Source organism: Miniopterus natalensis, chromosome 9 (genome assembly GCF_054644295.1).
Source record: "Miniopterus natalensis isolate mMinNat1 chromosome 9, mMinNat1.hap1, whole genome shotgun sequence".
NCBI lineage: Eukaryota > Metazoa > Chordata > Mammalia > Chiroptera > Miniopteridae > Miniopterus > Miniopterus natalensis.
This window is the reverse complement of record NC_142089.1, coordinates 68,976,339-68,991,107: the sequence shown is the minus strand read 5'-3', so window position 1 is coordinate 68,991,107 and position 14,769 is coordinate 68,976,339. Positions and strand designations below refer to the sequence as shown.

The 14,769-nt window shown below is 50.5% G+C and overlaps 1 protein-coding gene across 1 annotated transcript in view; it reads left to right on the top strand.

Annotated features, from left to right (window-relative positions):
* Positions 1 to 14,200, top strand: part of PHACTR1 (phosphatase and actin regulator 1) — a 415,578-nt gene extending 401,378 nt beyond the window's left edge. The window contains exons 9-13 of the mRNA XM_087820639.1: positions 1,400 to 1,455; positions 6,145 to 6,206; positions 10,637 to 10,777; positions 13,193 to 13,269; positions 14,063 to 14,200. Coding sequence (XP_087676765.1) covers positions 1,400 to 1,455; positions 6,145 to 6,206; positions 10,637 to 10,777; positions 13,193 to 13,269; positions 14,063 to 14,078 — 352 coding nt within the window. The 3' untranslated portion in view covers positions 14,079 to 14,200. The remainder of the gene's footprint in view (positions 1 to 1,399; positions 1,456 to 6,144; positions 6,207 to 10,636; positions 10,778 to 13,192; positions 13,270 to 14,062) is intronic.
* Positions 14,201 to 14,769: the final 569 nt, after the last annotated feature.

Here is a 14,769-nt window from a genome sequence, read left to right as displayed (position 1 = left end):
TGGGGAAGATAAATTAAGCAATGCGGCAGGGCCTCTAAGCTCATTCTGAGTGGAGCAGTGTCTGCATTCCAGACCTGTGACACCAGTTTGCTCGGTTGTGTGATCTCCAGTTTCCTCCTACAGTACGAGAAAGCTGGTTTAGAAAGGACTTCAAGACTGCTGAGTCCAAATTTAGAACCTCTGCTGTTGTGAATTTCCAAATGTGCAGCTATAAGCTTCAGATATTTTGGAATACAGTTTCTAGCAGTTTCCAGGGTGCTGACCAAAAATTCTCTCTCTGGCGGTGAAGCCCATTCCTAGCTGTGTACAGCATGTGGTGATGATACTGGGGCCCAGCGCAATACAGAGAACTGCAAGTGACAATAAGCATTGAATGTAAAATATTTACACTTACATCCCGGTCTCTCTTCAGGTTCCATGATGTAAAGATCTTACACTACACACACTAGTTGCCAATACTTGGGAGGGGCCAGACCTCTACCACCAGGAGAGCACTTGCTCCTTTCTACTATGGGTCCCCTTGGAAGACTTTGAGAAGCCTCCAACTCGTTCCACAGTTATCTGACCCACCTCATCCCAAATGGGTGATGCAGAATGCAGGATAATTGCAGCGCTGTTAGATAATTTCCAAGAGCTTCAAAAACGCAAATGCCTCTGAAGGCTGAGGCCCAGTGTGTTTGCATTGACCATTCCTGGAACTTCACGCTGGCGTACAAGCATGTAGTTCGCCCCTTTGGTGCCCTTCCGCCACTGCAGGGTGTCCGCCCATTGTCTGTCCCCAGCCCCCCTGCTGTTGCATCATAGCAGGTTCACTGCCTTACTGTCTTTCTCTAGTTATGGCTAAATTATGTGCCCGGCAACAGGAGTGTCACCTCTGTTCTTGTTCATTTGTCATTCCCGGTCTAATGAGGCTGGTTGGTGATGGGTGGGGACAGAAGAAGAGCAGCTATTGTTCTTTGCAGACAGACAAGCTCCTTGCATCTCCCTGGGGCCACGGGCCTCTTTATATTCTAACCGGGTCTGCAGCAACAGGGCAGGAAGCAAGCTCTGGCCTCGGGGCTGGGAGAGAAAGGCAGAGGCCAAGGTCCAAAGTTGGGAGGCCACAAGGAAAGAAAGGGACTTCTGTGGAGAGAAGTCCCTTGCCCGAGGCACTGGAGGAGCAGGCTGGGGAGGGGCCTGCAGAGGAAGGGGGAGGGTCCGCTGGTGCCGTGACGTGTGGCGCCTTCCCTGGGGTTGAAATTGAGGAACTGAGGTGGTGAGAGTCAGTCCCTCAGAGCCCAGGATGGAACAAGAACTCCAGCCACCAGCTCTGTCTGCTGCGTCTACCAGGGCCGGAGAGATTAATGACCCAAGGAGGGTATGATATGGTCCAAAAACTTTTCCTGGACTTTTTCCGCAGGCGGCTGAGCCAGAGGCCGACTGCAGAGGAGTTGGAGCAGAGGAACATTTTGAAACGTAAGTGACGAAGCCCTTGGCAACCCCTGATGTCTCTGTGGTGGCTTTAGTTATGATTTAGTCTGGACCACAAGGTCTGTCCCTTGTGCCTGCATGGAAATGGTTGAGAAGGTGTGTGATGGCTGAGGCTACGTCCCTGTGTCAGGACATCCAAGGCTGGCTGCCCACCGAGGGCAGATCCTGAGCCACATGGCTCTAGGAGCTCACAGGCGCCACCTTCCCTGTGGTGGGCTGTAAATCAGAGAGAGGCTGAGAATGTACTGTGAGAGTGCTTGTCACTAAACTGGAATTGGCTTGAAAACTGCAAATTCTGCATTGAAGGCAAAAATAAAGCAAATGGCCATTTGAAACCCAGGACTAAACACTGTGACTTCCCATTGCATCTGGCTGCTGTTGATCAAATTTCCCTCCCTCTGAACGCTAAATGTGAAGTCTAGGGGAGCATTTCCAAGGAAAAATGCTCTGTGATCATCTCTCAGGACCCCCTACCCTGCCCCAGCTGGCTGCTGGTGTGCCTGCCCAGTGCTCTTGATCAAGAAAAACTCACTGTCACTGTGGCTGTGGACAGAAAAAATAGATGAGCCCTTGTTCGGTTTAGGACACAGAGATACTTGAATATGTACAGAGAATCCAGTTGGTGCTTAAAATATCTAAAAGAAATCAAGCAGCTCGTGGACACCAGTGCACCTCAATTTTGGGGAAGAAATTGAATAATTAAAACTAAAACCTCTGCTCATATTCTGCTCAGTCATTACTACCACTCTCACCAACACGTTCCTCAAGGTGGTGAACAAATAATATTTTTCGTTTAATTCCCTCCCTACCCTTTGTCCTCACATGCACACCCCTTTCTAATTTTTCTCCAGAAAAGGGAACTAGATGCTGTGCAGAATTTCACAGAAATGCTATGCTATGCACGTGTGCGTGCGTTCACACCCATCACGTGAAACCTCAGTGTGCGTGGGTGGCTAGTTCCACTGAGACTAAACTGAAATCTTCTAGGTTTTACTTTTCTCCCCTTCCTCATTGCGGTCTTGTGACCTGGTCAGCGTGGAATAGTTTACTGAGGGTGAGCTGTCGAATTTCTCGGGGAAGGCGGGGGGTAGGGGGTGGCAGCCCCTCCAGAGCGCCCAGCTGTGCCTGGCCGGCCACTGCCTCCGCACCGATCGGTGGCTGCTATTCTTAGCATTGGCCTTCCGCAGTCTTGAGTGCACCTCACATGCTTCCTAGGTCTCTAGGAATTTATGTACATATTTTTAACCAAGGGACGCCCATTTAAGTCTGTAAGCTGATCATGCTGTCGTCAGAGTTAGAACTTTCTCAGGTGATCTCCATGGTCAAGGAAGCACTTGGCCTGAGTGATGTCTCTGCCCCAACCTGGCCCTGATCTGCGATAAACTTTCCTTTGTTGGAGAGAAAGAAAAACAAAAACGTCCCTGTTTATTCCTAAAATCACAAATCAGGGAAACGTGCCTCCTTCTCCCTCTGCCTCTTCACCCCCACACACAGGCCTAACAAGGATCTGCTGCATTCTGAGGGAGTCTCTGTACGTGGGGCCTCCGCCCCGACTGCTAAACTCAAAGAAGCTGGAAACTTCAGGTTTCAGACAAGTTCTCTCAGCAAAGGCGAGAGTTTTGGAAAGAAAGGGGTCAACTCCCTAGTTCACCTCTGGCTTTCTGCTCCCACTCCCTGCTTACCCTACCCCTGGGAGGTCACGGGCTGGCCCCTTGCATTGGGTCTCTATCGCCATCCAGAAAAATACTCACATCTTAGAGACAGTTACTCATGCCGAGTAAGCCTGGGGGGCTTAGATTCAGGAGACTAAAGCCCTTAAAAGATTGTTCCCCTGCTTCCTTCTAGTTCCTCCTGCTTGTCCTGTTCAAAAGCTGCAAATTAAAGAACTGCTAGGCCAGATTCAAACAGCTTGATCATTTCAGTTCTAAAACTTTGAAAGAAACTTTTCAGAAAGAAACTCATTTTTCCTTTTGGCTTTTATTTCCCCCCTGCATTTTGGAACATTGTTTTCCTAACTATGTGTTTCTCCCCCCCCCTCCCCCCCCCCCCAATCTGATTGTAAAACAAGAAATTTTTAGTGGAATAAGAAAGCACCCATAAACAAATCCTTCTAAAGCTTACTTTCTGAGTTTCAGTCATTCGAAGAACCACCTCTCTGAGCATGCTGGGAAGGCACACAGAGACGTCAAGCTCTTCGGTGGAGCTTGAGTCTGGGTCTGGCGTCCAGCCCCACCCTGCGGGCCCTGGGGACAATGCTTGCTTTGTTAGCAGCCAATGAGACTCTGTGCACACCTGAGCACATAATGAGCACACTCTGATGGTGGCAGCAGGTGTGATGACGTCACGGGCCTGGCCTGGCTTCTCCCCAGTTGCCCAGTGGGGTTGCCTTGGTACGACTAGGTTGAGAAAACATTATCCTGGGTTTGTAAATGGCTTTGAACTAAAGGGATAGTTCTGAGAGAGACCTAAGAAATGCACAGAGGAGATGACAGCTCCGTGCTCTGTCACAGAATGCCACTCAAGGCTTGGAAAGGGGCCTGTAGGGTAAGGAAGCCCTGACTAGAGTCTGAGGCCAGTAATAAGAAGGAGGGCTGGGCCCAGGCAAAGCCCGATGGGAAGAGGCGGTGTCTTCTAGTGAGGAGGGAGAGCTGGGCTGTTTGTCTAACTAATTAGCCGTGTGTCGTGTGAGCAGCCACTTCATCCCCTGGGCTTTCCCATCCTCATTTAGAAACTAAGAGTGGGAGACTAGGCCCCTCGTGACCCTAATGCTCTGTGAGTCTGTACATTTTAACCAAGTCCCTCTAGTCTGGACCTTTCCTTCCCTCCCTCCCACCCACAAATGCAGCTGTCTGGGCTCTCCCCTTCTGGGTCTTGTTGTCTGCTTCCCAACTTATTTATCTCTGATAGATTAGTTTATGCTAAGATGTTAATGGCTGACTAGTTTAATGGGTTTTTATCTAAAAGAAATTTGCATTTTTAAACGGACTTTGAGAGGGAGATGGGATCTTTAAATCCAAAGGAAGGAGCTCCGCGTGGGTGGCTAGGGGCACTGTGGGGCAGGCTACAGTGGGGACGTCTGGTGACCCCGGCCCACAGCAGGCCATGGGCATTTCTGGTGCTGCCCCCATACAAGACCCCAATCCCCACAGGCAGCCAGATCATTCCCCTGAGGGTCTGCCCTGAACAGTCTTCGTTCCCTCCAGTGGGAGAAGCTGCCGCCTTCAGTGGGAGTTGGTTGTGGCTGTGGTTGCTGCTGTCAGGGCTGACTAGGGGCGGCAGGATGGGACCCCACTTCTGTGCGCAGGGGCTTCCCTCTTTTAAACATCTGTCCTATACGGAGATGACTGAATTGCAAGTGTGCACTGATACAATACATTAATTTAGTTATTGAAACATAATTTAACACTAGTGATTTTTTTTTAATATATCTATTGATTTCAGAGAGAGAAAGGGAGAGAGAGCGATAGAAACATCAATGATGAGAGAGTCATTGATCGGCTGCCTCCTGCAGGCCCCCGACTGGGGATTGAGCCCGCAACCCGGGCATGTGTCCTGACTGGATATCAAACCTCGATCTCCTGGATCCTAGGTCGATGCTCAACCGCTGAGCCACACCCAGCCGGGCAACAATAGTGATTTTAAAACGAGAGAACAAGTGCCTGGGGCACTCTTCGTGTGCCCTGTGCCAAGATCAGCTCAAAGCCACTGCCTTTCACTGTGCCATTCTAATCTAGTGGCTGAGAATCGGAGACCTTTGACCCCTGTGATTTTAGATGATATTGTACTCATAGCCATGCTTCCATCCCATGGCCCAGAAGGAAACTGATGGGCCCATGGTCCTCCAGTTAGCTTGAAAGGAGGAATAAACCCGCGTTTTCTGCCCTTCAGATCTCTGCTCCCTTCCCAGACCCCCTTACCTCCAGCTCTGTAAACACCTGATGAGCAAGCCACTCAGATACTAAGCTGACAGCGTGTAGGCTCAGGAGCTTGTTCCTCTAAGACGCTCCTTAAAAGTCCCAATGCAGGCAGTTGTGTCCCACGCTCTGGCCTCACACATGCTCAGTGGACTTCTCAGAAGATTCAAAGAATTAATGGAATCAGGGCTTGCGAAAGGTGAGCGTTTGACATTCCTCCTCCTGCAGCCAGGCTGGCCTTTGCATACCTCGTCTTGTTTCCCGCACAGGTGACAGACACCCCCACGGGCCCCCTTGGGTTCTACTCCCACAGTGCACCCAGCCTGAGGCCACATCACAATGAGCCCCTGCAGTCACTGTGAGGCTGGAGGCAGAGTTGAGTGTCCACCCGAGTCCTTTCCAGAGAAGGGAGCCTCACCTCTCCCCAGACTCCCACGTCTCTGCTGAGAGAGGCCACTCTCTTAGGACCCCCCTCCTTGCCTTGTTAGCCACACTTCTCACCCAGCATTGCTGCCAGGAGACTTGAAACCCCAAGTGACAGAAAGAAAACAAAATAAGAAGGTCGGCCTGCTCGCCACCAGTTGGAAACTGCATGCTGTCTGAAAGTGTCCCCACAGGCAGAAGGGAGCCCAGGGTAGGCAAGAGAGGCTCCCGCTCCCCGTCTCCGAGCTGTGAGGGCCTCACCCAGAGCCTCGGGCTCAGAGTGTGCTCCTGTGTACACACTGTCTACAAATTCTAAAGCATCTTGTGTTTCTTTCAGCTCGGAACGAACAAGAGGAACAGGAGGAGAAAAGAGAGATCAAGAGGAGGCTAACTAGAAAGGTGAGAAAGTTCTCCGAGAGCTGGGTAGGAAGGGGCCGGACACCTTCCGCTCCTGTGCCCTCTGCTGACCTCAGTGGCCTGGCAGCTGCCCCGCCCGCTGGGACCAGTGTTCGAGGTTCCACATCGCCGCTGTCAGAGTAGGCCGCTGTCTTGACTCCCCAGGGAACCATGGTCAGCTCAGCTGCATGACCTTCAGTCCTTTTGTCTGGTGACATTCTATGTTGCTTGATTTTGTGACACTCACCTGCCCCCAAGCAACTTGAGGTCAAGTGAGCTATATTTTCAATTACAGTGAATATTTTATTTTTAAAGATGTACTCTGACCCCATCAATTAATTGGAAACTCATTGTCCAAATCAGCAGTTCAGATATAACACAGTTCTTTGCTATGACCTTGGGAACATAGGAATTTTCCTTTCCTCCCCTGATACTATGCCTTATCTATTAACTAAACTATTTGACTTGATTATGCTAAATGCAATTTGGAGTACTGAGTTAGGAAAAAGCCTAAAGTACTGATAAATTTTTGAAGGTGTTTGAAAAGCACTTAAGATAAAAGCTATAAAGGTATACTTTTATATTTTTAACCCCCAAAATAGATGGCTTGGCAATGCACTGTGGACCCAAATGGGTTTAATTCTACATGAGTGGTGGCTTCTTTAATAATAAACTTACTGAGGCTATTCTTGGATGGTGTTGACAAGTTTAATTAATTGATGACACACAAGATATAATAGTATACTCTGTTTGATGAGAGTGGTTTCAGTCAGCCTCCTGCAGTAACCACCTTGAGAGAAAGGTTCTCAAATCTCAGCGACAGTTAAGAGTCCCATTAAAATTAATTTTTAAAAGGTTTATTAATGGATTTTCCTCCCTAAAAATATTATGCAAAGGAAGAAATTCAGATATCCAAAAATATCATACCAATTAGGAAGGTGATGACTTGTGTGTCTCAACACTCCCCTCTCCCTTAGAGCATCCCGGACTTCTGGTGAGGAGCCAATGCTATCCCAGTGAAAGGGGTATGATACCCAAGTGCCAGAAAGGACAGTGACAGGCCGCATCCCCCTGGTGGGAGCTGGAACGAGAGCTAAGTGAGCTCCCTTCTTCCAGGTGCCCTCACCCCAGCCACAGCCTGATCCTTTACATCCGTAAGACCACCTGGTCTGTGGACGCAGGGCATCCCTTGTCCTGAAACTGAGTAGTGAGGACGATGCGGGGAGGTGCGTTAGCTTGTTCTAAGAGTGACCTTGAAATGACTATGGTATCAAAAAGGGGCTCATTTCTGATACAGAAAGACCTAGACATTCAGAAAAAAATTTAAATGCAGTTTTCCTAAAATTCATTGGAGTTGATTGCTGGGACCTGAAAATTCTCCTAAAGGGTTCTCCTTTAAGGGTTTCTAAAAACTAGTAGTATGAAAATACTTAAACAGCCAACTAATTCTTATCTTTTTAAAAAGGGTATATAATTTTGTAGAGAAAAAGTTGACTAATTGCATAAGTGGGCAGGGAAAAGGGAGGAGGGTTCCATCCCACACCCATTTCCCGGGGTGGGCTGCACAGGGACAGGGACCTCAGAAACCCCAGTGTGTTTGCAGGGTCTCCTGGACAAGACTAATGCCTCCTCCCCTTCCTGGCTCCCGGGCCTTCCTCCGGGGAACACTGCCTTGTCGTGCCAGCGTCCCGCTCCCTGGGACTGGCTTGGGGAACTAGAAATGAGCTTGAGTGAAGGGATCATTTTTAAGGGAGAGACTAGAAGAAGCCTTCACGTACTTTTTTGTTGAGAGAGAGGTGAAGCTGCCAGCAGGCGGGGAATCCCTTAAAACTGGTCTGGGCAAGTGTTCTTTCTCTGGGGCCTTGATCACACCAAGACCAGGTGCCAGCGGCGGTAGCTGCTTTTCAGTTGCTTACCCTTGGCCCGAGGATCTCCTCAATGCAATTCTATTTAATTTTAATATACTAGGGAGAAACATAAAACACAGTAGCTGATGCCGATAGCAACAGAACGGTCATTTTCTTCAGTCAAATTGATACTCACCTGAAAACTATGTTTTGTCTTTTAATAAATACCTGCCTCTCCCTTCCAAAAAAATGCTAACTAGCAAAATGGATAGATGGATAGATGATAGATAGATGATAGATAGATAGATAGATAGATAGATAGATAGATAGATAGATGATAGATAGATAGATAGATAGATAGATAGATAGATAGATAGATAGATAGATGATAGATAGATAGATAGATAGATAGATAGATAGATAGATAGATAGATAGATGATAGATGGATGGATGGAGGGAGGGAGGGAGGGAGGGAGGGAAGGAAGGAAGGAAGGAAGGAAGGAAGGAAGGAAGGAAGGAAGGAAGGAAGGAAGGAAGGAAGGAAGGAAGGAAATTCACTTGGGTCAGGTTATATCAGTACTGAAATTTGGGACTCAATTAATTACTCTTTTGTTGACTATTTGATTGTAAATGATATTATAGCTGCCATAAATACATAATGCTACCAACCCCTGTTCCTGCCTCTTCTTCAGTCCACCATCCCTAGAAAACCAGCTCTTGCCACAAAGATCACCTCCTCATCATCTGAGGAAGGACCTTGGGTTCCCATGCCCCAATGGCTACAGCCAACCACCAGCTAAATGGACATCTCCCGATGTCCACCCACACATGGAGTCCCGGCGGCCGTTGGTTAGTCAGTCCACACACCTGAGACTCTCCCAGCAGAAGGCATCCCATCCCCTCTTCAGCAGTTGGGCGAAGTGCCCTATTGCCTTGGAGAGATCGTGTCTAGAGCTCCCCTGGGATTCAGGCATGAAAAATGCCCCTGACCTTCAGCGCTAACATTTAGTTTTCTGTTCCCTCCAGACTCTGCCATCGACAGCTCTTAGTAAAATCTAGGTCATGATTTCCGGAAACATAAACTACAAATTCCATGCTTAACAACCTTTCTCCTGTCATGGAACACTTCGAAAATACTACGTTTTGTCTAGCACCCTGGGTCAGCCTTACCTTGCTAGTCCTAAGCAACATGAACTGGGGATTTTGAGTAGGAATCCTCCCGTTATCTGTGGTAAATATGATAAACATTTAATGTTTTTATGTATTTTAATGACAGTACAAAAGCTCCCCCTACTCCCCGTTTTAGAGTCAGGCTGGATCCACACTTTGTTTACGACAACCCCGGCCCTGGAGCCTGGGAGACCTGTGGTTTCCTGCGACGGGCCAGCTCTGATGCCGAAATGCCCTGTCCCAGGAGGACCAGGGCTGCCTCAGGACAGACTAGAACCACCTGAAGTGGGAGCCGCATGTGGTCCAGGCAAAGGGGCCCTGCCACGGCCCCAGGCGCCTCTAGTCCCCAGATCTTCCCCCCGCTGGCCCAGCGGGAGCTGCGGCTGCCCTGGTCCTGTCCAGAGCCTTGCAGACCCATCGGCATCATGTTTAATACCAGCCAGCAGGGGTGTTCTGCCACCGTGGAGGAGTGTGGCAGCCACAGGAGATAGAATGAAACCGCCAGGGTGGTGGGATTCCCTCGTGTGTGTGTTTTGTAGACCTTTGTGGTAAGATGTTATATGGACTGCATAGAATTAAGTACAGTCCAGGGCTTGGAGGAAAAGTTGCTTTTAAGTAATATTGGTTAAATGTGAATTAACAGCACCCTAAAGAGAGGGCAGCTGTGTTGCTCCAGAAGAAATAAGCCCAGTGACAGGAAAAGAGAGTAGAAACAGCAGCCCTATGTTGTTAACGTACAAAACAGGGCTGCCAGTGGGTGACATAGGGAAGTGGTTAAGTAAATGGGTTCTCTCTTTACGGTTTCCGTCCCTCACTGCAGACCCATCTCAAAGGCCCTCCTGAGGCTTCCTTGGCGTAAACTCAGCCAGGCTCCGCCTTTGCGGGCTGGCCTTTCATGTGACCTTGAGGAGCAGAATCTCCTCTGCCCTGCATACCCCAGAGTTTGCACATACCCTTTTGTGTGTCTAAAACACACACATGTAAAATGATTTACAAGCCCATCTTTCAGAGAGCACTGTATTTGACACACAGATGTGGACTCACAAACCCAAAATAAGACAAAATCTTTGTGTAAGGTTCCTGGCACCTGATGTGACAGATGTGGGAAAATCCTCAACAGATGCCTACACCCACAGGATAAGCTCCTTGTAACAACCAAGACACGGCAGTGTTGCTAAGAAAGCCAGCCAGGCTGTGCAAAGGCCTGGAGGTGGCTCAAGGAATGATAAATCCCTCTCTCTCTCAGTCCTAGAAAAGTCTGGGGTGCAGGAGTCGGGAGCCCTGCCCCTCCCTCGCTGTGTGATGCGTCAGTTGCTTCACTGGACCTCATTTGGCTCAACTATAAAGTCACCGGCAGACAGGCAAGTGATCTAAACATCTCCGGTTAACCGTGTCCCTGTCTCTTCCTCTTGCAGCTCAGCCAGAGGCCCACAGTGGAAGAACTTCGGGAGAGGAAGATCCTCATTCGATTCAGCGACTACGTGGAGGTGGCTGATGCCCAGGACTATGACCGCAGGGCCGACAAGCCGTGGACCCGCCTCACTGCTGCCGACAAAGTAAGCAGAGGGGCGAGGAGAGGGGTGCAGGCCCCACACCTCGGTTTTGCCCCTGTCCTGGATCCCTCGCTTGCTGCCTGGGATGCTGTATTGAAACCAGCAGCAAAGCTGTGGTCCCCTTCCCGGTACTGGAGGCCTCAGTGCTGCTGGGCCAGCTGTGGGTGCTGCTCCCCCAACACCTGGCCCGGGGCTCCAGGTAATGGGCAGAGGTCACAGAATGGACTCCTCACTGCTCTGGAGGGAGAGCGACACAGACACGCGACACTGGGCCGCTTTTCAGGAGGAAAGGCCGTGGGAGGCGGTGCCAAAGAAAGAATGGCAGCTGGCGGCACAGGAGGTTCAGGAGCACGAGGCTCCGCGCGTGTCACAGAGGCCACTTCTGGGTAGACGCCACTGTCCGCAGCACCCAGCGGGGAGTCACAAAACCAGAAGGGGACTGGGTCACCGAGCCGGCAGCTTTTGTAACCTAACAGCTAAAACAGGACACAAATCGCAGAGAGAGCCAAACACGCCTCCCTGCACTAAACCCCCATCGGTTGGAAAACAGAATAAAAATAGTCTGAAGTTGAGATTGTTTTATAAGAAATGCAGCGGTACAAACGATAAGTCGTTCTTGCCTGTCCATTAGATCATGTGGTAAAGTGAGACCCTGCATGGTCGTTTGTGATTCTAGCCCAGTCACCATGAGGAGCTGGAGGGCCAAGGGCCTTTTTTTTAATAATCCAAAGTAATGACTGTGTCCAATATACGTGTGACGATGGGGCAGCTCTGGGGCGCACTGCACCTTCTGCAGAGCCCTGCCACCCTTGCCCCACACTGCTCGGGGCCAGCAGCTTCTTTCCATGCCAGCGGAAGGTGGTCAGCTATAGCCCAGACTCTGGCTGGACCGAGGAGCCGCAGGGAAGCGCAGGGAGCCGCTGCACTGGGGGGAACTGCCGTGGGCAGAGGCAGAGACCTCTGGAAATGGCCTCCCCCATGGGGGTCAACCCCCCGCGGATCCTGATGAGTGGAAAACTCAGCCCTCCCCTTAAACGGAGCGCTCATCTCTTCCCTGCGCAGGAGCTCCTGGTGAGCGGCCCCACGAACTGGCCCAGGCAGAACCAGCCCCCCGCAGCGTGTCTGTAAATGTCAGCGGTCGAGGGCCCTGGCCCTGGTTCTCTTTGTTCACACTTTCGCTGCAGGGTGCCTGCTTACTAAGGATGGGGGCAGGACAGGTGTCAAGGGGAAGGACAAGGCGACTCAGGTTCTGAAGAGCTGTTAGGTGGGGACCAGATCCAGCTCCTCCCAGGCTGCTAGGGATGGAACATAGGACACGGTGCCTTCCTGAAGCTTCTAACTGGGATTTAAACACTCGTGTGCCCTCCTTCCTGAGGGAGCCACTGCGATGCTCCCTAAAGACTTCTCCAGCCTCAGACTCTCACTGCTTTGATATTCCCATCAAAGCAAATATCAGTGTTAGAAAGAGCTCTGCAAAAGGGCACATTTTAAAATTTCAGCCCCTGAGGAAGGAGTGAGGTTTCCAACCGGACACTCTTGTATTCCACACCCTCCTCACTGTCTCTGCCGCCTGGGTCCCCAGCCCTCCCTGTGGGCTGCGGCCAGGCCGTGGGCAGTGCAGGACGGATAAGGTCATTCAGGTTTATCTCAGAATATACTGAAGTTATTCAAAACATCCCATCTTCCATAGTGAGGGAGAACGTTCCCTCAGCATCGAGCCATGCAAGAGGGGACACTTCATAAATCGAAGGGAAGGGGGACGCTCCTCCCCTCCTGGAAGTATCCATCAAGAGGCACTGCTGCGGCTGCGATGAGGTTCAGATTAGTTACCTAAGGAAAACGCGAGGTGGACATTTAAGTGTGCACTTGGGAGCCAGGAGTGTGGGGCAGGTGTACACACACTGTGGAGGCCCGGATGAAGCAGCTCTGTGACGAGAGGAAGAAGGTGCTCTGGGCAATCTCCCACCCAGAATCATTCGCAGTTTAATGTTTTTTGTGTGTTTATTTTTTGTTTTTGTTTTTGTATTGATTTCAGAGAGAGGAAGGGAGGGGGAGAGAGAGATAGAAACATCAATGATGAGGGAGAAGCATCGATCCCTGCCTCCTGCACACCCCCTACTGGGGATCAAGCCTCCAACTCGGACCTGTGCGCCGACCGGGAATCGAACCGTGACCTTTTGGTTCCTGGGGTCGACATTCAACCACTGAGCCACATCGGCCGGGCACGCAGTTTAGATTTAAGGGTAGGGGGAGTCATAGCAGGTTCTAAAGGATATGAGGTGATTGTTTTTTTCCTCCCAGTGAAAGAATCCACTTTTTATGGCTTTGTCAAAGGGAAAAAGAATAGTTAGAAATGAAATAAAAAGTGAACTGCTTCCCGTCTGCCTCCTGCATGCTCACGGCTCCTCTCCATTCCAGGCTGCCATTCGAAAGGAACTGAATGAATTTAAAAGCACTGAGATGGAAGTTCATGAATTGAGTAGACATCTAACAAGGTTAGTATCGAATGGTGTTTTTTCCCCCTCAAGTTGTAATGCTTACTTCCAAACGACCTACCTGCTTCTGGGTCACCAGTGCTGCGGTGGGCGTGTGACAGAGAAGATAAAGGTTAGCGTTCAGTTCCCACCGTGGTCACTGGAACTGGGGAGAGGGGCATTAAAGGCCCAGGCTAAAAGCCGCCTCTGAAAGCCCAGCGTTTAACTCATTCAAACTAAAAAGCTAAGTGCCAGACCATCACCAACCCCACAGTGGGCTTTCACAAAAACTTAAGCGGAGGAGAAAGGCTCATTGTCCATTGACAGCCAGTGGGCAGAGGCCAAACCTGGCTCACTTCTGTGATTCCCTGCCATTCTCCAGGCGGTCTGGTGTGGCGATGCTTGGGGAAACTGAACGCAGGGAGAGCTCAAGGGCTTATGTAAGGCCACTAGGCTAGGCAGTGACAGAACCAGTGACAATTCTTATGACACTCCCCTTTGGTGAACGTTCAGAGAAATGGGGCCTGGACTGGAGACACAGGTTGAATTCTCCACCTCCCTGCCGTGTCCAGGCTTCAGGCCACCAGAGCCATCTGATTAGTCCCTAGGAGTTCCGATTAAACCATTCCAAAGCCAAAGGTGGATTGGGTGGGCCTCGGGTACTTGGGGAACTTCGGTGGGGCTGGGCCCCTGGTTGGAGATCGAGACCCCCCCTCTCGCTTTCAGAAGCGAGGACTCCGATGGGATGCTTGGGCTGTGGAACTGGACACCTCAGGCAGCCGCTTGGTCTTGACCCACTTATTTGTTTTCCCAGGTTTCACCGACCTTAACAGGCAGATTCCTCTTGAGTGCTATGCTGTCTTCAAAACATAAATTTATAAGAACCGTAAGTGCTGGTATTTATTCACTTCCCCATCACGATGTAAATCTTCAGAACTGCCTTTTTTAAAAAGAAGAAGAAAAGGAAACACAATCAGGATTCTGTTTGCGAAAACGCGATGGTTACCGCTCCGTGGTCAGAGCTGCTGACACCACCACCACCGCGGATCCCGAACTGTACGTGTCCCAGGCAGGGCCAGAGCACCGGCGGGCCTCACGGAAGACTCAGCCCTGGTCCTCCAGCCAGGCCAGGCAGGTGCCGCTTCACTTAGGCTCCAGTGACCTTTCCCCAAAAGTATCTGTCACCTAAGTCCAAAGAAAGCTGAGGTGGTGGGTGTGGCCTGGGAATGACTTCAAGAAGCAAACGCTCTGGTTCGCCTTCTCGGCTTGGCCGGACACACTGACTCCAGGCTTAGCTTCCAGTTTGGGGTCCCCTCAGGAGGAGGGTGCTGAGAGGGACACTGTCGCAGTGGCCCTGTCCTCTCTCCCTCCAGCCATCCTGCATGCAGGGAGCAAAAGGGAAGAGCCCTTTGTCTGGGGGTGTCTGGGGTCGACTGTCAGTCCTAAGAGTGCGTGTGCTCCAGGCATGCAGGCTGACACTGACCGCCCATCCTGTCCCCTCAGACAGAGCTGAGCTGCCCA